General features: G+C 47.6%; 1 protein-coding gene across 1 annotated transcript in view; it reads left to right on the top strand.

The window, feature by feature from the left end:
- The window catches only part of IMMP2L (inner mitochondrial membrane peptidase subunit 2), a 612,206-nt gene extending 594,136 nt beyond the window's left edge, over positions 1–18,070 (top strand). Inside the window, exon 7 of the mRNA XM_054571369.1 lies at positions 17,512–18,070. Coding sequence (XP_054427344.1) covers positions 17,512–17,631 — 120 coding nt within the window. The 3' untranslated portion in view covers positions 17,632–18,070. The remainder of the gene's footprint in view (positions 1–17,511) is intronic.
- The last annotated feature ends 4,425 nt before the right edge of the window (positions 18,071–22,495 follow it).

Genomic DNA, 22,495 nt, shown 5'->3' with positions numbered 1-22,495 from the left:
GCGAGAGAGAGAGAAAACCCTTATAAAAATATTAGCAGATTGAATCCAGTGATATATAAAGAGGATACTGCATCATGAGCAAGTGGGGACTATTCCAGGAAGGGAATGTGGTTTAACTTTCAAAAGTCAATCAATGTCAATTTCCATTTTAACATAATGAAGGAGCAAAACCAAATGACTATCTTAATTTATACAGAATAGTGAATAGTGCTCCTGTGAACCTTCATGAACAAGTATTTGTTTTTAATTCTTTTGGATATATATCTAAGAGTAGAATTGCTGGGTCAGGGTTTTTTTTTTATTGTTACTTTTATTTTTTTAAACCCACCAAGTGGCCCTGGCTGGTGCAGCTCAGTGGATTGAGCGCCGGTCTCCAAACCAAAGGGTCGCCGGTTCGATTCTCAGTGTAGGGCACATGCCTGGGTTGCAGGCCAGGTCCCCAGTAGAGGGTATGCAAAATGCAACCACATATTGATATTTCTCTCCCTCTCTTTCTCCCTCCCTTCTCCTCTCATTAAATGAATGAATGAATGAATGAATGAATGAATAAAATCTTTTAAATAAAAACCCACCCAGTGATCTCTCTTTCTCATGTACTCAATCTGGAGTAACCGCTCACAAATCCTTAACAATATCCAGGAAGCCGCATCTAGTCCTCTGTGTCGGAACTTAAGTTCTCATTTACAGGCAGTTTAGAACCTAAGCACGAAACTCAATTTCTAGTCCACTTCCCTCCGGGACTTCCTGGGGTCTCCTCTTCTGTGGTCCTTCTTTCTCAGCATCCCATTGTTCTCCTCTGTTCCTGATTTTATCTGGGCCTGTGAGATCTTCATCCTGTGGGCACAGCTGCCAAATGCTGGCTTCCTTATCTCCCTATCTCCTTGAGAGTGCGCTCTGTCCCTGCCAGGAGCCAACACTTCCAAAATTATGTCACCAACCCTGTTTGCATGTGGCATCTCATCCTCCAGGGCCTGCCCGTGTGGCCCGGGCTTCTCCCAGCCCGGGGACCTCGCAGAGCCACCGTGCTGATACAGGGCGGCTAGTTTCCGAGAGGCAGGAAGTGAACTGCTGGGCCAGTTCAATGCGACGCCGAGAACAGATCAGGGCGGTCCTGGGTGCCCACCCCACCCGGGTCAGGCCGAGAGGCAACAGACTCCGTTTTTGAAGGGGGCAGTTTTGAAGGCACTCGTCTGGGGGAATGATGATGAGGGTGTGGGCCACGTTCGTGTGACGAGGAGGAGCCCCACCGGGACACCCTCCGGGCCCCATGGAATCAGGTGCGGAGGCCGGGGGAAAGGCGGAGGCCGCAGTGCGGGCGCGAGGGGTGCCGGCAGGGCGGTATGAGCTGCCCACGTGGCGGTGGATGCGTCCGCCCAGGAAGAGCAAGTAAAGAGGGAAAGACAGAGGAGACCTGACGGCAGGGCACAGCCGGCCGTGGCCCGGAGAGCGGCGGGCGAGGGCCAGGCAGCGGAGCTCTCCGTGGTGCTCAGGGCGCTCAGAAGGGAAGCACGGCCCTCACTAGGGGCGACTTTCGGGCAGGGGGTGATCAGCAGGCCTGACTGTGGGAGGGGACAATGGAGGCTGGAGACAGGCCACTGGGGATGTAGCTGACCTTTAAGGACACGACGCTGTTAAGTGGTGAAAAGAGAAGCCGGTGGGGCCAGGAGCGAGTCAGTGGTCACAACTGGCACCACTTATAATGCAGTGCAGTGTCGCTAAGAAAACTTACTCTTCCAACAGACCTTTTAGCTGGTCTTGGAGAGCTGGGAGAAAACCAAGAAAACACCGCCCATTTACCTGAAAGCCATTTCTTTGTGATCTGTCATGCGAGTTACTCAAAGTGACAGTGGAGTCCCCCGCTCCGCCTCTGTTCATCAGTGCACGTGTCCCTACCAGGCGCCTGTCACAGGTGAAGCCTTCATCCGAAGGGCTTTGCGGTTGGTGAGCTCACTGGGCACCTAGGGAGGCTCCTCTGAGCTTCAGCTGCCGTGTTTTGTTGCCTCTGTGCAAAGCATTCCTAAGAACGAAGTTTATCAGAACAAGATTTCTTGCAATTATTTTAATGCTTAAAAACCAGGATCACAAGCCACCCGCCTGCAGTTTTTCTTGGAGGCCTACCTCACTGGGCAGCTAACAGTTCACTATGAACAATGGGCCACAACAGAACGCAGCTGCGTCAGCACCTCGTTTTCTTAGCCCTGGGTGTTACTGCCAGCCCCTCAGGCTTCCCCCGGACCCCGCTTCCCAAGGGGCTGTCCTGGCAGCTGGCCCAGAACGGGCTGCCTGCTAGACCTTTGCACGCTTGCCCCCGCACCCCTGTCTATTCCGAGAACGTGAAAGAGTTGGAATTGCAGATGCCGTTTCCACCAAGAGAAAAGGAGGACCAAAGAAGTAAAGTAACCCGCCGGCGACGGCGCAGTTGCTCATGCTCAGAACCTGGACCCCGCGTGGTTTTCCGACTCCAACGCTCCGCTCCGGGCACCTCCCCTCCTCCCCTCGGGGCATCGGCCAAGGACAGCGTTCCGGGAGTTGGGGCGGGCCCTCGGGGTTGGCGATGTGACAGATGTGCTCTCTCTGTGTCATTGGTTTGGGGGGAGATATTTTCTCCACCCCCTTGAGTTAAAAATACCTTTAAAGTAACAAAACAGTTGTCTTTCTGGGTTCAAGAGGACAAAGAAGAGCCAACTGGGGTGAAAAACACCCGATGCAAAAGCAAAGCTAATTGGAACTGCCAGTTGGTGCGGTAGCCAGGCGGCTACATGTGGCTGGGATTTTCCTGAAAAGACTTCATCGGAGGCAGGGCAGGCTCTCTCCAGGTGCCATGTGCATGTTCCTCTCCGCCTTGGCCGGTCCTGACAGGTTCTGGACCCTCGGGGGTGGCCGCAGGGGCCACGTGAAGACACGTGAAGACACCAGCGCCCTCTCTCTCTGAGCACCTGACAGTTAGTGATTCAGGGGGCCCGTGCGGAGCATTCAGAAATCAAGCAGACGAGCATTTGTGCTGGGCGGTGCACGCCAGGCTAGGAAACTTGGATTTCATTCCCAGGGTGTCCTTTCTCGCCTCTTCTCCTGCCCACATGGCGTGTCTGTCAGCAAAACCCTCCCGAGCGCCCCGTTGCCTTTTGCTTGGTCTTTAGATCGCAGTCGGAGGCGCACCTCCCGAGCGTGTGCAGCCTGCCTGCATTACTCACCAGGTTACTCCCATTTCCTGCCACCTCCCCTTCGGCCAAACACGTCCCATGGGTCAGCTTGTGACAGCCATCTTCCCCTGAGTCATAAGCTGTTCAGGGCCAGAGCCCACGGCTCGCACATCTCGGTGGACCTAGGACACCTCCCCTATGCTTGGCGCACAGTGGGCTTCGACTTCTCTGTGAGTGGCATCAAACGCAAGCACTTGAGGGTTCTCCTACATGTCTTGGTTCCCAGGGTCCCTTACGCTTGCGGAGACGCCCACGCTGCCTTGCGGAGCCCCGGCTTCCTGGTCGCTGCTGGCACGGGGTCCTCACTGCCCCACGGGTGTGCACAAACCCGGATGGGCACTGTTTGCTTCTCCTGCAGAAAGTGGAGGGCGTTGCTTTTCCCTGCGGTAGAAGCAGGTTTGGAAGCAACGATGCGGAGCCCCCGCCAGATGCCACAGTTTCCGGGGCTCTCCCCCAGCCCGCCCACGGGGCGAAAAGGGCCAGGACTCGGGGCGGCGGGGGACGAGCCCCATCCATGCTGTTGCCTCTCTGAGGAGGTTGCAGAGTTATTCCAACCCGTGATTTTAGAACACTTACACACAAACAAGGCTGGGGGTGCCACACGGGCCGTGCCCACGCCCCCGGGGGCGTCAATGACAAATGAGACCCTGCTTCACCGCGCGTACCTCGGACCCTTCAGGCGCCAGGGAGCCATCTCTCCCGGGGGAGCCAGCCCTGCTAGGCTTCAGACCGCCCTTTCAAGCGCCTTTTCTTGTTCCGCACACTTTGTCGTTTCCTTACCAATGTAAGTCTGGGGATTTAGTCAGCTTCTGGCGGGCTCGGAAGAACAGTTGTCACGGCCCTGCTCGCCAACCGAGGTGACTCCAGGGTGGGGACAGGCCACCGAGGCCCACGCCCCGAGCCCCTGCAAAGCCGTAGCTGGAGCGTGGGGCCAGGGCGGCTCCACAGGCACAAACAGCACGGAACGGCTCTTGTAGGTCCAGGCCACTGCTGAAAGAAATGGCGTTTATGACAGGCTTACAGCGCGCCCTGCCCGCCTGTGCCCGGGGGTGACCGGGGGAAGACGTGGGCTGCATCTGCCCCGCCTTGGCCCACATCCTCTTACCCTCGGCAGCCCACCCTGTCTCAGTCGCTGTCCACCCAGGTGGCCTAACACAGTTTAAAGCGACGTCCGCCAACAATGAGGACTTTCCTGCCTCGGTCCTCCTGGATTTGTGTGAGCTGCCGTACCCCCTCCGTAAAAGGAGCAGGTGGGACGTGAGCTGCTGGGAGAACACAGGAAACAATGAGACCAACGAGACGCCACCCAGGAATGTCATCCGTCCACCTGGCTCCCTGTGGGGATGTGAGTTGCTCCCTACCCAAGTTAGGCTCAAGTGTTTCGTCCCCTGCTTGGTCAGACTGCAGAAGGAAGAGTTTACACACCTTCGACTCCAGTGATGTGATCACGTGGTACCGAGACTGGTGCATAAACATTAATCCTGGGAAATTAATTCATGAAAAGGAGCTGCAGGCAGCCCTAGAGGCCTGCTTTGTGTCTATTTTTGCATAAATGTTGCCCTGCCTGCTTGCCAAAGGCATCTTGGGGAGCTGGGGTGACTGGGCGTGACTCTGTAGTTATCTAGAGAACACCGCAGAGACCAGACGGTGACCTGGACTTGCGTGTTGATGAAAGCCAGGTCTCGAACAGGAAAATGACATTGAAAATGATTCAAGTTAAAATTGTTGGCCAAGAAGGAAAACACTTGTCCTAGAACGAGGCCTTTAAAAGAGTCTCACTTTGAATCCGTGTAAAGCATATGGTTTTCCAATGCAAAATATCAAATTGCATCATCCTATCACATTGTCTCAATTTTGAAGTTTCGTGGAGGGCAAGGAGGAGTATAGGAGAATGTTCCAGATAAAAGTCTGGCAGGGGATGTCACAGGAGAAAGCTGTCTCCAGAGCCTGTGGCAGCCAGCTTAGATGCATCTGCTCGGGGGTGCTGTCCCAAGGCTCCGTCACGCGGCCCCTCTGCTGGGGTACTGGCAGCCCCCTGTGTCTAGCAAGCCCGGTTGTATTCCAACACTTTGTTTAAGCATGTGTCTTTCCCGCCGGATCACGAAGTCGCAGAGGATGCGGATTGTCTTTAGCGTGTGCATCTGTTTCTAGCATCTAGCAGGCTGCCCATCCCACCAAGGGCTGAGCCCGTAACTCTGATTACATTGACCTTTCTTGGTGAATATTCATCTTCGCAGGCATTTAAGGAGATTCATACCATGTCTGAAACTCTGAAGGGTGGATGCGCTTCAGATCTTAGGCTTCTTGACTGTCGGGAAGGTGAGCTCGGTGTTGATGAACAGCACCTGCAAACAACGTGCCATATGGAACGTCTTGCTTCCTGCAGCGTCCGGGGCACTTTCTCTCCTGAAGCACATTAAAATCGCCACAGCAAAAATCAGACTGGGCGCATGGCGGGGGAGGAACGAGGACTATCATTTCTTACCAGCCTCGGCCAGGTCAGGTTTCGCTCCGGGAAGGTTTCAGAAACCGTGACTCGTTTTGGAGCTCCTTGGAGCTCCGGTTGCAGGCGAGAGTCTGGGGGCCCGTATCACACCTGCAGGTGGGAGGCGTGCTCACCTAAGGGATCTGTTCGCCGACGCAAGGACCCTCCCTCTTGTTGGCTCAGTTAGGGGGCAGCACCCGGCGGTTGGGGTTTGTGGATGGGACCTGTTTCCTAACTGACACTTAGCGAGGCCCCCAAAAGAGGGCCATGGGCCCACTCCCTTCCCTACCGAAAAATCTTCCCCATGGACCACCGCCGCCGCGGGGGCTTTGACCTTGTCTGCAGCTCCTTCCCCTCTGTTCCACCGACTTCTGCATTTTTCTAGCCTGTATCGATATATACATGGCAGAAGTAAGCTTGCGTGGGTGTGGTGGGTAGGGTAATGATGTGGGTATAATAATTTATAGTTTTAATTTGAACATTTCACCTAAAATGTCAAATGGTGTGCTTGAGTGTGATAATGTTATACTACCAGATGACATGCTTATGATATTGTAATAAATTTTGTAATAAAAAAGGGGCATTTTTTGTGCCAACCACGTGCATATATTGCTTGTATCTTGGCTCCTGGGAGTTCCCAGTACTTCCCTGGCTTGCCTTCTGCACAGGTCTTTGGCACGTGACCCCACGCCTCTCCTTGGGCCGAAGCTGGGCCCCTGTCGCTCTGTCCTTGCGCAGACGCCGGCCAGGGCCTGCTCGGAAGCGAAGCACATCTTCCACGCGCTTCTGTTCAGAGTTCTGTTTACGTGGATGAACATCTGCGAGCGGGTGTGGGTGATCCACAGGCCATTCCTGTCTCCTTTGTCACCCTTGTCAGCAGAATCAAAGCGTGTGGATGGCAGACTCAAGCCCGTGGATGTTCATGCACGCGTTAAAATAAAGTAGGTAGCGTCATTTCGAGTCTTCAGTCTTTTTAAAAACCTGTTTCTTTAAAATATTTTTAAACAGTGCACTTGCCTAGTGCCCCATATATTTGTTTTTGCCTGCCTTTATGTCTGACCCTGTTTGATTTACTTAAACCGTGCATCTGTTTCGGCGAATGTTTACTGAGACGCTCGCTTTTGTGCTGTGAAAGGAATTATTTTGCTCTTCACCCCACGCCCACCCCCCCGGTCTCTTAGGTTGTTTATGAAGGTGTGTCTTTGGAGGTTGGTCGTTGTTGCCATTAGCGAGAACGGTGACCACAGAGGTGGGGCGAGGAAGGCAGGGCCCCCTCTCTGTGGACAGAGCCGCGACACCCCCTGTTGAAGCCAGCCTTTCTCTGTCTCTGTGTGAGGAAAGCTCGCCCCTCCCAGCGCTTGACTGTGCTGTTTTCCTGGTGTCTCCGATCCTGTTCCTGGTGGCTGGCACTGTGATAGCCTTCGCTGTCCTCCACTGGGTGGAGTCCCCTCCGGCGCCCTGCCCGGGGGTGGCGGCCAGCACACGGGGCTGGCCGGTGCGCCGCTGCCGCCGTGTGGCGCAGGCGAGACCAAAGCGCCGCGGCCATCGGGAGAGTCAGGTCCCAGGGCCTGTGTCCTCCGCACCACACCCTCCCTGCGCTCCGCCGGGGTTACTGCCGCGGGCCCCTTTGTGTCCCCCAGTCCAGGGAGTGCCAGAGCGCTTTGTCCAAGCAGCGCCGAGATGTGCTCCCTGGCTAATCTGTGAGCAGGCTGGGGTTGTATTCTGGGAAATTTTAGTGCGGAAAGAGGCTAAGTAGCCAGAATAATGGTCAGCTACCCAAATAACCACTGGGACTCATCCTGGAGGCTGGGGACCCATTGTAATGAGCGTCTCTCCCTCTTGTTGTTGTTCATTTGTGTTGGAGGGAAACCATAGTCACCACCGTGGACTTCGCATGCGTAATCTATTTTTAAATCTTGTAAGATGCAGGAAATATAAAAAAATTTCAATCTGCGTATTACATGTGTATGCTTTAAATTCCATATTATACCCTTCGTAAGTTCCCTTGTGACTATATCAAAGGACTGAATCAGTTCTGTGGTAGGGCAATAGTTTACTGTCATTTCTTTGTGGCATGTCACCGAAGAATATGGAAGCGCTCACGTCACTTGATATTGGTTTCTGAGGAGCAGCTCAGGGGCATGAGGAGGCAGATTACAGTCTCGGGGGGCAGCTCGGACCAGAAGCAGGGCGTTGGGCGTGGCGGGGCAGGTGGGCGCGCGAGGCCCGGACCTTTGGGTGGACCGCCACCTCCGAGGAGCCTCGCGGGTGAGTTTGGGAAGAGCAGACCATGAAGGGCCTCAGGTGTCAGGCTGGGAGGGTGACTTTAAGCCTTGGGAAGCGGGCGGGTCCTTCTTATAAAAGTGTTCTTCAAAGTTTGAATAGTGTTCCCCTTTGATTTGACTTTCAAAGATAATTGTAGGTAATTTAATACATGGTAGAGTAAATATCATCTGACTGCTGCTTTGTTTCTGTGGAAACCTCCATCTTCTTAGGCCACTAAGTAAATTCATCAAAGATTTTATTTGCTAATAGTGCATATAAAACATGTTTCCATTTCCTGTTTAGAAAACGTTTTAATCAAATGGACTTGGAAGGTCTGTGCTTCGCCTCATCTCCCCTGTCGGTCCTCTCCGGACCCTGGCATCCGTTCTGAACATTTTATTCAGTAGGAGTTCGCTCCCAGTAACTGTTCTCTTCCTTCCTCGACTCATTTCCTGCGTTGTCCCCTCTCTCCTACCTCTGGGCTCTTGTGCTTTTGCTTGTCCTCGTCTTGTCTTTTCAAGCGAGGGTGCCCTGGACCAAGGACAGAACAGTGCGCCGCAGGCGGGAGGCCTGGGGGAGGCGGTGGGGGACCGGAGCGGGCCCCACCTGTGTCGCTGGCAGCGGGCGTGCTCAGGAAAGCTGTCCACCAGCTGCCGAAGCCACGTCATGGCGCCCGTTCAGTCGGAGATGGGCAGCTCCGTGTCACCAGGCTGTGGGGTTCCTCTAACGTGTGCACAGCACAAACAGGTGACGACCCACTAATCACTCGCCAGCCTGTAATGGCAGTGTTTCCCGGAGCAGAGGCGTCTGCCGAGGGAGGAGTAGGCAGGGATGTGTGCGCAATGATCCACTAGTGAATGAATAGAATCCAATAAATCAATAGAACTCTGCGTCTAAAAAATAAGAATTTGAGCTTTACTAACATTTGGTTTGAAGGGGTGTTAATACTATGTGTGCATAAAATTTTTAACTATATAAATAGGTGAATTCTCAAATATTTTCATGAAGGGGTACACAATCAAAATAGTTTGGTACCTATTGATCCAGATTATTGATTCCCAACCTGCGGGTGAGTGAGTTATTGGCGGAGAGGCTTGTTCACACATGCGGAAGGACCTGTTTTCTCTCAGTAGATAATAAAAACAACATTCTGCTAAGGATTCATAACGGCTATGCAGTGTTTTTGTTGAGCTGTTTTAAAATCTCCAAGTGGACTCCTTGTGCCTGAAAACACCGTGGCTCCTGCAGGGGACCCGGCTGACAAGGAAGCGCAAAGAGGAGAGAGTGGAATCCCCACAAAACACTAGGTCGGCTGGGCAGAGGATGCAACCTGTTGGGAGAAACTGCCTGGGCTTAAGATCTCCCTCCCTCTCTCTCTCTCTCTCTCTCCTTTTAATAACAAAGTGTTTTTCCCACAACATGTTCCTTCGTTCCCCATTTTTGGGAATTCGAACAGCTCGTGGCTCCAGCTTCCAGTGCGGCTGCCTTGGTATTCGCGTGGCGCTAGTTTGCCGGGACGGCGTAGGATACCACAGCCTGCCTTTCTCAATCCACAGACGTTTGTTCATAGTCCTGGAGGCTAGAAACCCAAGCTCAAAAGGCCAGCAGATTCGCTCGCCCGCCCCGGCCTCTCTCAGTGCCCTGCAGGAGGCGCCTCTTGCTCTCTCTGCCCAACTTGCCTCTTCTGTGCACACCCTGTTGTCCCTTAGGGAGTCCTAACCTTCTCTTCTGACGAAGATACCAGTCAGACTGGGCCAGGGCCCTCCCTCATGCCCGGTCCTGACTTATTTGTGTCTCTGTGGCGTGTGGCTTGTTTTGAGCGAAGGGTGACTTGAGTTGCAACTCAGGAGAACCTTCTGCCCCTCCCTGGACCACCGCAGGTGCTGGAATTAGAGGCCTTGCCCACCATGGGAGATTAAGACACCCTTTGACCTGTCCGTAGAGGCGAACTCCTGTTTACTAAATGCCTGCTCTTCTTCTGACCCGGCAGTGACCCTTCAAAGCCCCCAAGGCGCTGTCCCTCCTCCCTGGCTCGGAAAGTCTGCACACAGAGTCCCCTTCTGTCTCGGAGCCTGCCGTGCGCGGGGCGCCTCTGCCTCTGCCCTGTGTGTGCGCCTCTGCACCTGTGGCGGCATTGGGTGGGGGTGGCTATTTCCCTTGCTAACGTGTGTCCCGCCCGAGTAGTAGACCAGCCAGAAGAACCTCGCGGGTAGAAGGAGGTTCCTCCCTCACCCCACCCAGGTGGTGCTGTGAGCAGGACAGTTGACCGATCCTAACTCACCTGACTCAGGAGCCGATGGTGGCCGTGTCCCCAGGACATCAGGATGGCCCAGGCCTGGCAAGGAGGGGTCATATTTGCAGAAACAGTGGCCTTCATTCACGTGGGCCGCGCTCTGAAAGAGTCGGTCCTTTTAGAGAGTGCCCCAGTTTTCTAGGAATGTCCCGCTCTCTAGAACACCGGTAATATAGACAAATGCAACATAAAGAAGGCTCGATGTTATTTCTTATTTGACAGTGCTTTCCGTGCAATTTCAATGCACCAAAATAAGCCTAATTAGTGTAACATTTCTCTTTTATAATGAAAGAAAACAAATCTTTTGAGGTGTTCCCGGGGCCTTTGTGGTGCACCGCAAAGTTATTCCCAGGTCGAGACTCTGTGTTTTAAATTTTGGGGAGTTTGTCAAAATATATCAGAAGTTTTGAACATTCAACTAAATAGGATCATGAATAATTATGAAGCAATAATTAATTAGCAAAACTTAAGTAAACTGAATCTTAACAGTAAGAACTAAGTAATCAAGGAATTTAGACAACATAAAACAGAAAATTATTTTGATAAAACACAGAATCTTTACTTTCTAGGCAGAAAGCATCCTTACATTATCGGTGATAGACCAATAGTCCTTTTTAGGAGGAGAAAACCAAACTCTAATTCTGCATCAGCTTATTATTTAAATGCACTTGCTTGTTTAATTAATTTTAGTCTTATTCAGATTGACAACACATAAAATTTCCTTTCTCAAGATTCTTTTTTCACAAACCTTCTACAAATTTCCTTTTTACATTCACTTTTTTCCCTTTCCCATCCTGGAACTAGCCTTACTCTAGGACAAAATTAATTTCCTTTCCCTTGAAAGTACATCTCCATATCTCATACCTTTTAATTTGGGGCTAAAACATATTCCTGTTTTGTTAGTTTGGGGTTTTTTTTGTAGCTTTCATTACATAGATTAAAATTATTAAACTTAAAAAAAGACTTAATTTCTAGTGGAAACTAAGAAGTAAGCAACTTGAATTGTCTGCTAAACCAGTATATAGATTGACAGGTCTATGAATACATAACATCCTTTTTAGTATTTTTTTAAGTGACACATATTTACTAATAGACCCAAATATCTTTAATTTCTCTATAACAAGCAAACAGTAGGTAAACTTATGTTTAGTAATTAGTGTTTCATTATTTTATCATATTCTTCATATGTTGAACATGATATGAAGGGATTCTTCACCATCGGTTAGGCTGCCCTTCTTCAGGTGTGAGGCTAAGTAGAGCGTTCAGGCTGGATTCCCAGTGGGGCTGAGAGGCAAATCGGGGTGACTCTGCGTGGTGGCTGGTGGGGAAGGAGGGGTGGAGGGAGTAAAAAATCACTGGCTCCGCTTCCATGAAGTGGTTTCAGGATATGCTGCTGAAAATAAAAGGAAGGTGCGGAAGAGAACATATAGTAAACTACCTTTGGTATGAGAAGAGAAAGGAAAACGAGAATGTATGTGTATTTGTGTGGTTTTTGGTTTCTTTCTTTCAAAAGGAAATGAGTATAAACCCCAAACAAACAAAGCTAGTAACCTGTTAGAGACACGGTGGCAAATGGGAATGGAATGGCTCTGTGTTTTGTTTTTGGTAGTAGTTTCCTATCACTGCTGTAATAAATCACCATAAATTAAGTGGAGTAAAACAACAAATTTCCCTTACAGCTCTGGAGGTCCGAAGCCCACTATGGGTGTCACTGGGCTCCCGCTGAGGCGTCGGGGCCGGGGGAGCATCCGTTCCGAAGCTCCAGGGGTCAGCCTGTTCCCTTGCCATTTCCCGAGGCCACCTGCGTGGCCCTCTTTCCCAGCTCACAAGCCGGGCCGCTCTCCACGTAAGGACGCTGTGATTACACGTGGGTCCGTGGGCCAGCGCAGTCTTGGTGTCTTAAGATAACCGATCAGCCGCCTTCAGTCCGCCTGCACCCTGAATGGCCCCTCGCCTGTAACAGTACATACACCTTCCGGGGATTAGTATACGGACCTTTTTGGAATGTGTGTGTAGGGGCATGATTCTGCCTATTACACCTTTTAAGAATAATTTTGACTTCGGAACCGTGTATGGGCTTATATATGCAAAAATAAAATTTCATCAGAAAAGATTACCAAGCAAACTCTAAAATGGGATGCAAATAGAAACAAGTGAACCTGATTGTATATCAAATAACTACAGTGGGGAGGAAAAAAAAAAGAATGAATTCAAGTAAATTTTGAACATGGGACTCTGCCAATAAGTTTAAAATTAGATCTATTTTAAGGACCAAAATAATTGCAAAGAAATCTTGACCTTTTACTCAGTAAGTTTGTTGTTGGTCGTATATGGGTCTTAAAACTATTTGGTGCATACCTTAGGATAGTGCAAATGTGTTATTGTTGCAGGGAGACAGAACTATGTCATGGGGAAAGGTAAGAATATGTGGTTTTAGGTTTTTCATGTTAGCCTTTTGAAATGGCATAGAAGGTTAACACCACCAGGAACAACGATCATATCCAGTACCAGTCCTTGGTTTCTAAATAGCATTCCTTGGTGAAGGAAACCAAGGCTCCTTGCAGAGATGTGTGATTTCAGGTAGTCGGTCATAACACAAGGTAAGCCCATAACATCTAGTGGTACCAGAAAGGAAAGAAATGATCAAAGGCTGTTGAGGACAAGTCCAACATACACAGAGAACTCCCACTGCCTAACGTAGGGTGCGTGAGCATCACACCAACCAACCGAAAACTAGTGACAGATGTTGAATTAACAAAAAAAGTTTGCTATTAAAATAGAACATAAGAACATTTGGGGTTGGAAGGGTAAGTACTTTTTTAGAAAAGAATGAAAGATAATAAATATAAAAATAAATTTGGAAAATCACTACTTTGTAATTGTTGATGTAAGAACCGGTTACGGCAGGAAGATGAATGCACATTAAAACTGTTCGTTGGTTCAGAGAACAGCCCCCTTCGGAGAGCGGCGAGACGACACGTTGTTGACACACAAAATATGTGCCTGTTCCAAGGCACTAGCCCTCAGGTTCCTGCGGTGCACGTTTGGCTCAATATTCATAGCTCAGTTAATGTGAAACACCACATAAAAAAATGAAGTATAGAATATCACATGATCATGTATTAATAGATAGAGAAAAAATTTTTGGAGAGTATCCAACGTCCATTTATGATGCAAATTCTCAACAAAGTGTGGCTAGAGGGGTCATACCTCAGCGTAATAAGACCATGTAAGACAAACCCACATCTAATATCATACTCAATTGTGAAAACCCGAGAACTTTTTCTCTAAGATGAGGAATAGGACAAGGATGTCCACTTTTACCACTTTTATGCAACATAGTACTGGAAGTCCTAGCCACAGCAATCGGACAAGGAAGATAAATAAAAGGCATTCAAATTGGAAAGGAAGAAATAAAACTATCAATATTTGCAGATGACTTGATACTGTATAGAGAGAACTGTTAAGAAGCCACCATAAAACTGTTAGAATTAATAAATTAATTCAGTAAGGTCATATAATACAAATTTAATATTCAGAAATCAGTTGCATTTTTATATGCCAATAAACTTATCATAAAAAGTTTTAAAAATCCCATTAATAATTGCATCAAAAAGAATAAAACACCTAGGAATAAATTTAACCAAATTTAAGACTGTACTCAGAGAACTGTAAGATATTGCAAAAAATACAAATAAATGGAAGGCTATTCCCTGCTCATGCATATGAAGAATTAACATTACTAAAACACCTATACTCCCAAAAGCAATTTACATAGTCAATGCAAATCCCTATCAAAATACCAATGGCATTTTTCACAGAACTAGAACAAATAATCCTAAAATTTATATGGAACACAAATACCCTGGATAACCAAAGCAATACTGAGAAAGAAAAAGGGAGGTATCATGATCCCTGATGTCAAACCATACTACAAGGCAATACTAATCAAAGCAGCATGGTACCGGCACAAAAACAGACAGATAACTCAATGGAAGAGAATAGAGAGACTGTATATAAATCCACACATATATGGTCAATTAATCTATGACAAAGAAGGCAAGGATATACAATGGGGTACAGGCAGTCTCTGAAATAAATGATATTGGAGAAACTGGACAGATTTATGTAAAAATATGAAACTAGACCACTTTCCTATACCATCTACAAAGATAAACTCAGAATGGATTAAAGACTAAACGTGAGACCAGAAACCACAAACTCCATAAAACTCCTAGGGAAGAAACAGGCAGTAAACTCTTTGGCTTTGTTCTTAACAATATGTTTTTGCATGTCTCCTCGGGCAATGGAAATAAATGAAAAAATAAGTGGAACTACATCAAAGTAAAAAGTTTTTGGACAACAAAATGAAAAGACAAGCAGCTTTTGTCTTTTGCACAAAGTGGAGTGCAAAGTGGGAAAACATATTCACCAATGACACATCCAGTAAGGGGTTAATATCCAAACTACGTAACGAACTCATACAACTTAACACCAAAACAGAACAATCCAATTAAATAATGGGCAGAGGACCTGAATAGACATTTTTCCAAGGAGGACCTACAAATAGCCAATAGTCATATGAAAAGATGCTCAACATCACTAGCCATCAGGGAAATGCAAATTAAAACCACAATGAGATACTGCCTCACACCGTCAGAACCGCTGTCAGCAATAAATCAACAAAAAGCAAGGGCTGGCGAGGATGTGGGGAAAAGGGAACCCCACCCCCATCACTGTTGGGGGCTTCGTAAATTGGTACAGCTACTGTTGAAAGCATTATGGAGTTACCTCAAAAAATTAAAAAGTGGAACCACGATATGACCCAGCAATTCCACTTTTGGGTATTTATCTGAATCAAAACGCTTGTTCAAAAAGCTATATACCCCCCGTGTTCAATGCAGCATTATTAACAATAGCCAAGATAAGGAAGCAACATGAGTGCTCACTGGTAGACGAATGGACTGAGAAAGAAGTGGCCCATATATACAATGGAATTACTCAGCCATAGGAAAGAATGAAACCTTCCCATTTGCAACAGCACAGATGGGCCCAGAGGGTATAACGCTGAGTGAAATAAATCAGAGAAAGGCAAGTACCACATGATTTCACTTACATGTGAAAACTAAAAAAGAAAAGAACGAACCAACAGACTCACAAATGCAGAGAACAAACGGGTGGTTACTGGATGGAAGGGCGGTTTGGGGGATGGTGAAGGGGATTAAGACCTACAAATTGCCAATGATAAGGACGGTGATGGGAACGCAAAGCGCAGCGGAGGGAGTATTAGTCAATAATATTGTAGTAGTAGTAATAATATGCCCTAGACTTACCGGGGTGATAGCTTTGTAAGTTGTGTAAGTATCAAATCACTATGTTGTACACCTGAAACTAATATAACAATGCATGTCAACTGTAATTAGAAAAAGTTACTAATTACAAAAGCAAAATGATTAGTTTGTGATGGAGAAATGTAGCCAACATCACCTTAGTCAAGCGATCAAACTTTGTATTACAACAATGGGACAAGCTGGTATTTCATGCCTCCTTACGTGCTAGAATGCAAATGATACAACATCAACTTGAATATTTTCAGGAGGGAGAAATGGGGCAATTAAAGATGTAAGATATTTTATAAGGAAGCTCGCCTAGACTCCACATTAAAATGAACTAAGTGTAAATGAAACAGAAGCAAAATAATGACATTGATGATACAATTTGTGATCCTTGATTAAGAATTTTAGAAATAAAATAGCTATGAAAGACATTGAGACAACAGGAAAAAATTAAATAGAGGCTTATATTAAAAAGTATCATACCAATATTAACTATCTTGCATATAATACATTGTATTCATGTAGGAAAATGTCGTCTTAGGAGATACATGTAGAATATTTCTTTAGGGGTAAATTCAGTGTGACTGTTAGCAACTCAGTTCAGAAAAAAAATATTTGTGTACAAATAACGGTCACACACAGGAGAGAGGAATAAATGTAGCAAAATGTAAACAACTGGTGAGCTTCAGTGAATAGAGCTTTTTTGTACCATATTTTCAAGTTTTCCATAGGTTTGCTTTTCAAAATAACAAGTTGAAAAAAAATTTCTTTATTGGGCCCACAAGCTTCTTGGTATCCTTTGGGTTTATTTTGTTTGTATATCAAGTTGTTGTGAAGGTTTTCTTTTTTCTTTAAAAAAGTGTGTTTTGGGTTAGCTTGTTGGAGCCTCTCCCTTGACACTTGGCTCTTCCCTTTGAGTTTCTGGACAATGTGATTTTCCAAATGTGCATGCTACGATATAAAATAACTTCAGGGAAAGAAATGTTTGTTAACCTCCACGGAGCTCCAATTTATAGGGAAAACTTTGAAAATAAAATGGACACGTCATATCTCCTTTATAGTCGCTCAATAAATTCGTGCTTAAACAGGAGCGTGTTCTGGAAGCCTCTCAATATCATTAGCATATCTGATAGCAACAATAGTAGCAAAGAAGCAGCTGCAGGCCGTGCGGGGGACCTGTAGAAGGGCGGCGTCCCAGGAGAGGGCCTCGGCCTGCATGTCAATCAGGTTTGCCGCCCTCTTCAGGGCTGCCGGCCAGGTCCCCAGCGAGCCCGCGGACGACGTCCCTAAGGGCTCCTTCCGTCCCGGGGCCCAGCCTCCCGTCCTCTGAGACGAGTCTTGTCCCCGTCCCTTCCCGTGCGTCTCTGCTGATGTGGGTTCTTGGCTGTCGGCCCTCATCTTTCCAGCGGAGCCCTTCCCGGAGCTTCCCATCCCGCCTTGCGGCCTTTCCCGGGCGCCGCTGCTGGGTTGCTCCGTGAAGTTCCCACCCCTCCTCCCATCTAGCTCTGGCTGCTCCTCCGGTAGGTGGGACAATGTTCTTTGCAAAACAAATGTACATATTTTCATGTCTGAGATATTGTAGAAAACTGAGAATGACAACCAGCTCCAGGGCCCGTGCGCGCCGGCTAAGGAGGGTGGCGCGGGGGCTGCGGACCCCGGGCCGGGCAGCCAGCCCTTCCCTGAACCGGCTTCCACCGCGGTCGCTGCGCGGCTGCTGAGCTGAGCAGCTCTGGACTCCCCCTGAGCTCGGTGCTCCTGTGTGCAAAGCGGAGGGCAGATCAGGGTCAAGGAGCCCTGTGTTTTCTGCGTAACCTTGAGCATCATCTTTCCATGGAACCCAAGACCTGGAGCCAGTTCTATTTTCAAGATGGTAACGGTGGTCCTAACCAAAAAATTTCCTCTTGGCTTTCTCTGTGTCTCCCGTGGCTTCAGGTTTCCCTGGGACTTCTGCACGCCCACGCCACGCACATCCTGTGGCCCCCGGAGCGCTGGCAGCGGCTGGAGTCGGTGCTTCCGCCCGAGCGCCTGCCGGTTCGCAGCGCAGAGGACTGAGCGCGCCGCGACCGCGGGAAGGCGACTCTCAGCAAGACGATGCCACGCAGGAAACACATCTGTCGCATTGAAAGCACCCGATTTTGTGGTTGATTGTAATACCCTGTTGTTTTATGAAAAAAGAAAAAAATGCCAACCTTTGGGAATATGAGCATTATATTCCCCGTGTCTTATACGGGGTAAATGTGAGGTTTTGCTGTGCGTACTTACTCTATTGATTGTTGAGTTTTGATTCTGGTGCTTGCTGCTGAAAGCATACGAAAGTGAGTATTTGATGAAAGTTATTGCTTGAGTCTTGTCATTTAGTCTTAAGACAGAACACGAAGGAGCATATTACGCACATGCTGATAGGAATTATATTATAATCGACAGCATCTACAGTGTAGCGGCTGCCCGGCCGGGATGAATGGGAAGCTGATGTAAAAATAAACGTTGATTTGCTCAGGTACCGTTGTGGGTGTTTGTCATTGAACCTGTACACCATTAATGAGGACTATCTTCTCTCTTTTGGAGGACCACTTATATCAACATGACCAATTCTATCAGTGTGACCAAACAATCAAACCTTTCTTAGTGGCCCTTTTTAATTAAAAAAACTTCTGAGTGATCTCATGACTGTTCACATTGACGAGTAAACCCATTTATCAGTATTTGGTCACTCTTTGGTAAAATGTCCCAAGTGAAATGGGGGAAAACAATCACTCCAGGTGAACCAAGTTTGATTGCTACCCCAACGATTTCTCAGTGATCATGACTAATACCGAAGTCACCAATCGCCAAGAGTTGCAATAGTAGCATAATGGATTCTGTAACTGTACAGATAAGGAGGTACATTGCCAGCATGCAAGTCTATGATTATGAAGCTTACCTCCTTTTTTCCCTCCCATTGAGCAGAGGCTTGGGCTGATGGAAACTTCGTCTCTGAACCAATGTCCTCTGAATGCCTACTCTCGTTCCCTCTACTTCATCAGCAGATATGGTCTTCCAAAGAAGGACCAGCCATCTTGCAAACTCACTAGTTCGCAGGGACACAGGAACAACAGAAAGAAAAAATAAAACATATTAAAAGCACTTGTTACTAAGGACAATTCATTATCACAATAGTTTGTTTACCAAGCATCAGGGAGTACTTATGCAAATTCTAAGGTTGATCAAAATAAAGGTATTAAAAGAAGAGATGCTGAAAATCTTTCCATGGATCTTCATTACCTTTATCAATTCTTCAATTCCATTTTGCCCTCTTCCCCAAGTTAAACTTCCTGCTCTGGCCTTTAGCTGCAGTGTGCCAAATACATACTGCTAGTTAAAGGACTGTATTTTTTTTTCTCTTGGCAAAGTGCATCCCCTGTGATTATGTGTAAAATATTGAGTGCATAAGGGTATTAACACTTTAGTTGCTGGAACATAGGAAAGTCTGGGGACCCACGGGGAGGGGGGGCTAGTAATGGCACAGGCAAGGCAGACAGCAAAGAGAGGGGCACCTGGAGGAGCTCGTACATACCGTTGCTATGGAAGAATCTGACATTTTAACAGAAAGACATACTGGTTATCAGCCTTGCTACCTTATTGACTACCTGTGTCATTCCTACTTAGACTGTTAAAAAGTGCCCTTTCTACTTAATTTTGCATTCTTTAGCCATCCAGCCTGTCACCAGCAGAACTGATAGTTCATGCCGATTAAGCCACTCAGCTCAGAGGTTTCCTCTGCACAAAAGCACCTCCGGGCTGAGCTGATCCTGTGTGCCTGGCACACCCTCTCTCCTGAGGGCACCGGCTGCTGGCCACTGCCAGTATTAACCGACAGAGGGGGAGCTCTTACCACTCCCCCCAGGACATAGCAAGAAATGACCCACCCAGGAGCCAAAACCAAAATCTTCACTAACGACCTACTCCTGCCATAGTGGGTCTCTCCTTTATTACTGGGGAGGGACTGCAACAAAATCATCCTTCTCCTTTTCCTAGAAATACCTCTAAGTTACCTTTTTCGGGTGCCTTTGCGGTTAGTTATGACCGTGTGTCTGAGTTCTGGCCAACTCAGATCATGATTGAAAGTGACGAATGTGCCTGGCATGTAAAACCGCTCCTGGGCGCCTCTGGGTTATTTTTATGCCTTCCCCTGGGATGGCTGTGATTATAAGGCCGAAGGGAGACACACACACCACAGGCCCCTGGATGGCCTCCTGGAAAATCGCCAGCCCGACCTGAACGTCTTGCCGGGACTATTAAGTGAGCAAGAAACAAATTTCTGTTGTGTAACCTCACAACGGAAGTGGTGAAATTTGTTGCACGACCAAGTCTCCCCTAATTAGGTAGGTTAATCAGAGAAGGATTCCGGAGGGGCTTATAGGGGGTCTTTGGGTCAGCTCTGCGCTGGCCCAAGGCTCTCACGTCTATCTCTAAGAGGTTAAGGCCTCTATTTGCCAAATTGGAAAACACACCGTACACGCATTTCAGTCTCAAAATCAGCTCATTACTCAATTGTTCAACCTCAGACATGCAAGGCGCTGTTACGCACATTTTGATACACAGACTATGGGCAAGACCACAGAACGGGAGCGTTCACTTGGTAAGTCAAAAAAGGGAGGGTGTCCCAGTCACCTGGGAGAACCCAGGGGTGGACTAAAGTAGGTTTACAGTTGCTCATGTGGAAAAACCCACACAGGTTGTGATGATCACAATAGCTTTATTAACTGTGTGTTTTGTGTACTCACAGCTATACGTGAACCTCAGGAGGAACCACGTCTATGTTGAATAGCTTACGTAGCAGATTCAGTTGGGGTTCTACATTAATTTGATCTCACCGACATTTATGTTGAAGCAATAGTAACTTTGTCATTGCTTTGTACGCCTTTAATTGTGAGATTAGCCAGCCTTCATTCAGCCCTGTCAGGAGCCTTAGAGGAAGGTGGTAGCCTATCCCCAGCAGCAAAACAATAAAATTCCCCCACTATAGTCCACACGAACCCACACGAACTTGACAAGAGAGTTCACCCCCCTGCCAAGCGCCCAAGGGCCGCCACGGTAAGGCCCCACCGACACGCTCCAACTCACGTCTCTCACTTTACTTTCCAGTCTTCTCACCGAAGGCCTGTCCTCTGTTTCGGTGACACGTTACTTCCCCAAGGTCAAAGAGGAGAATGGGCGCCCTAAACATATACATTTCCCCCTCAGATCATCCCAGCCCCACTCCTTCTTTCTGTGACAACAAAATTCAACTCCCCAGCTTTCTCAGATTGTTTCTGTTCTCCATTCTTTATGCAGAACTTGACTGCCCGGAGAGATGTCATAGATAAAAATGCTGTCTGGGTTCAAAACCACAACACGTCTTACCTCTCCCGCTGTGTTTATCTGTATCATCTGTTTACCCTCTTAGAAGATTGATTCCTACTTTCTCCTCTCACAAACGTTTGATACCTTCTCCTAATGCTCACCTTTAACTCGTGACATTGCTTCCAATTTAATGAGACCGCATAGGAACGAGAAGAGGGCTTCACCAGCCTGCTACTCTCACATACAACAACCTATCTGTGCCTGTATCCATGTACTCTGCTCCCCGCCTGTTCTTGGGCATGAACTAATTAAAATGCACCTTCTCATTGCGCAAAACTGAATGACTGAGAAGATAAAGGTGGACATCTATCCAGCCTTTAGTACAAATTACCCGAAAAAATGCATACGTAGGAATTTTCTCAGGTCCACCGTGCACTGGACCCAAGCCCTCTCCACGGTCAAGGGCTTTCTCCAGCAATGAACCCGCTTTTCCTACGGCACCGACTTTCCCTGTTTCATAATCGCTTGTATCAGCCTATAAATGTGCTGTGATTTTCCCCACGCAGCTCGTCGCCTTGACACACACCCCCTTGGACTCAGGCCACTGTCTTGGAGCTCTTCTCTGTTACAAAACAGCTCCACCAAAGAGTTGCCCACAGGCTCTGTCTGCAGTTCCTTGGTTGGTATCCCTCTGAAACTAAATCCGTGCAAGCCTCGGCCGCTCCCACTCAGCTGGGACATTTTGTGTGAAGGCCACCAAGACGTCCCATATGCCAAAGGCAGGTCCCAGTCCTCCTGTGATGGCCCTTTCAACGACATCTGATGCCTCTTCCCGCTCCCTCCCATACACGTTTCATTCGCTTCCTACCTGGGAAGTGACTATTTCTTGGTGTCTCTGTACTTCACTAACATCTTTGATGTGCTGAAACTTTCTAGCTTGGTGTGGTCCTACATGTCTCTCTTTTTCTCTCTCTCTTCACCCCCCCCCACACACATATGTATCTGTGTGTAGCATATCATCATATTGAACACCTTAAATGTGTGTAACTTTTTAAATTTATTGATTGGAGAGAAAAATATCGATTTGTTGTTCTACTGATTTGTGCACGCTTTGCTTGGTCCTCGCATGTGCCCTGACCAGAGATGGAACCCACAACCTTGGCATACTGGAACTGTGCTCTAACCAACTGAGCCACCTGGCCAGGCCAGTATGTACACATTTTTATTTGTCAATTATACCTCAATAAAGTTGAGGAAATAATGGAAAGGAAAATAGAGCTTTTACTTTCAAAACTAGATATGCGTACAAAGATCACCTAGAAAATATTCTCAAACCTTATTTCCAGAGGGGAAAGAAAGACCATTTCAAAATATTCTTTGGGTGAAGAAATCTGAAATTCCCATTACATTTTTATTTTAATTAAATGTATACTACCAAGCCCTTCTTTAGAAGAGTATCTTAGGTGCAGAATAGAGAAATAAACCTAATTCTGTACCCCCTGCATCATTATTCTAATGGCAATGGTGACAGTCACATTGTGACCATGTAGAAGGATGTAATTATTTTAAGGAAATATATGCTGAGGTCTTTAGA

This window comes from Pteronotus mesoamericanus, unplaced genomic scaffold (assembly GCF_021234165.1).
Source record: "Pteronotus mesoamericanus isolate MK-2021 breed Mesoamerican mustached bat unplaced genomic scaffold, CSHL_Meso_final contig_220, whole genome shotgun sequence".
Taxonomy (NCBI): Eukaryota; Metazoa; Chordata; class Mammalia; order Chiroptera; family Mormoopidae; genus Pteronotus; species Pteronotus mesoamericanus.
This window is presented reverse-complemented; position numbering and strand designations above follow the sequence as displayed.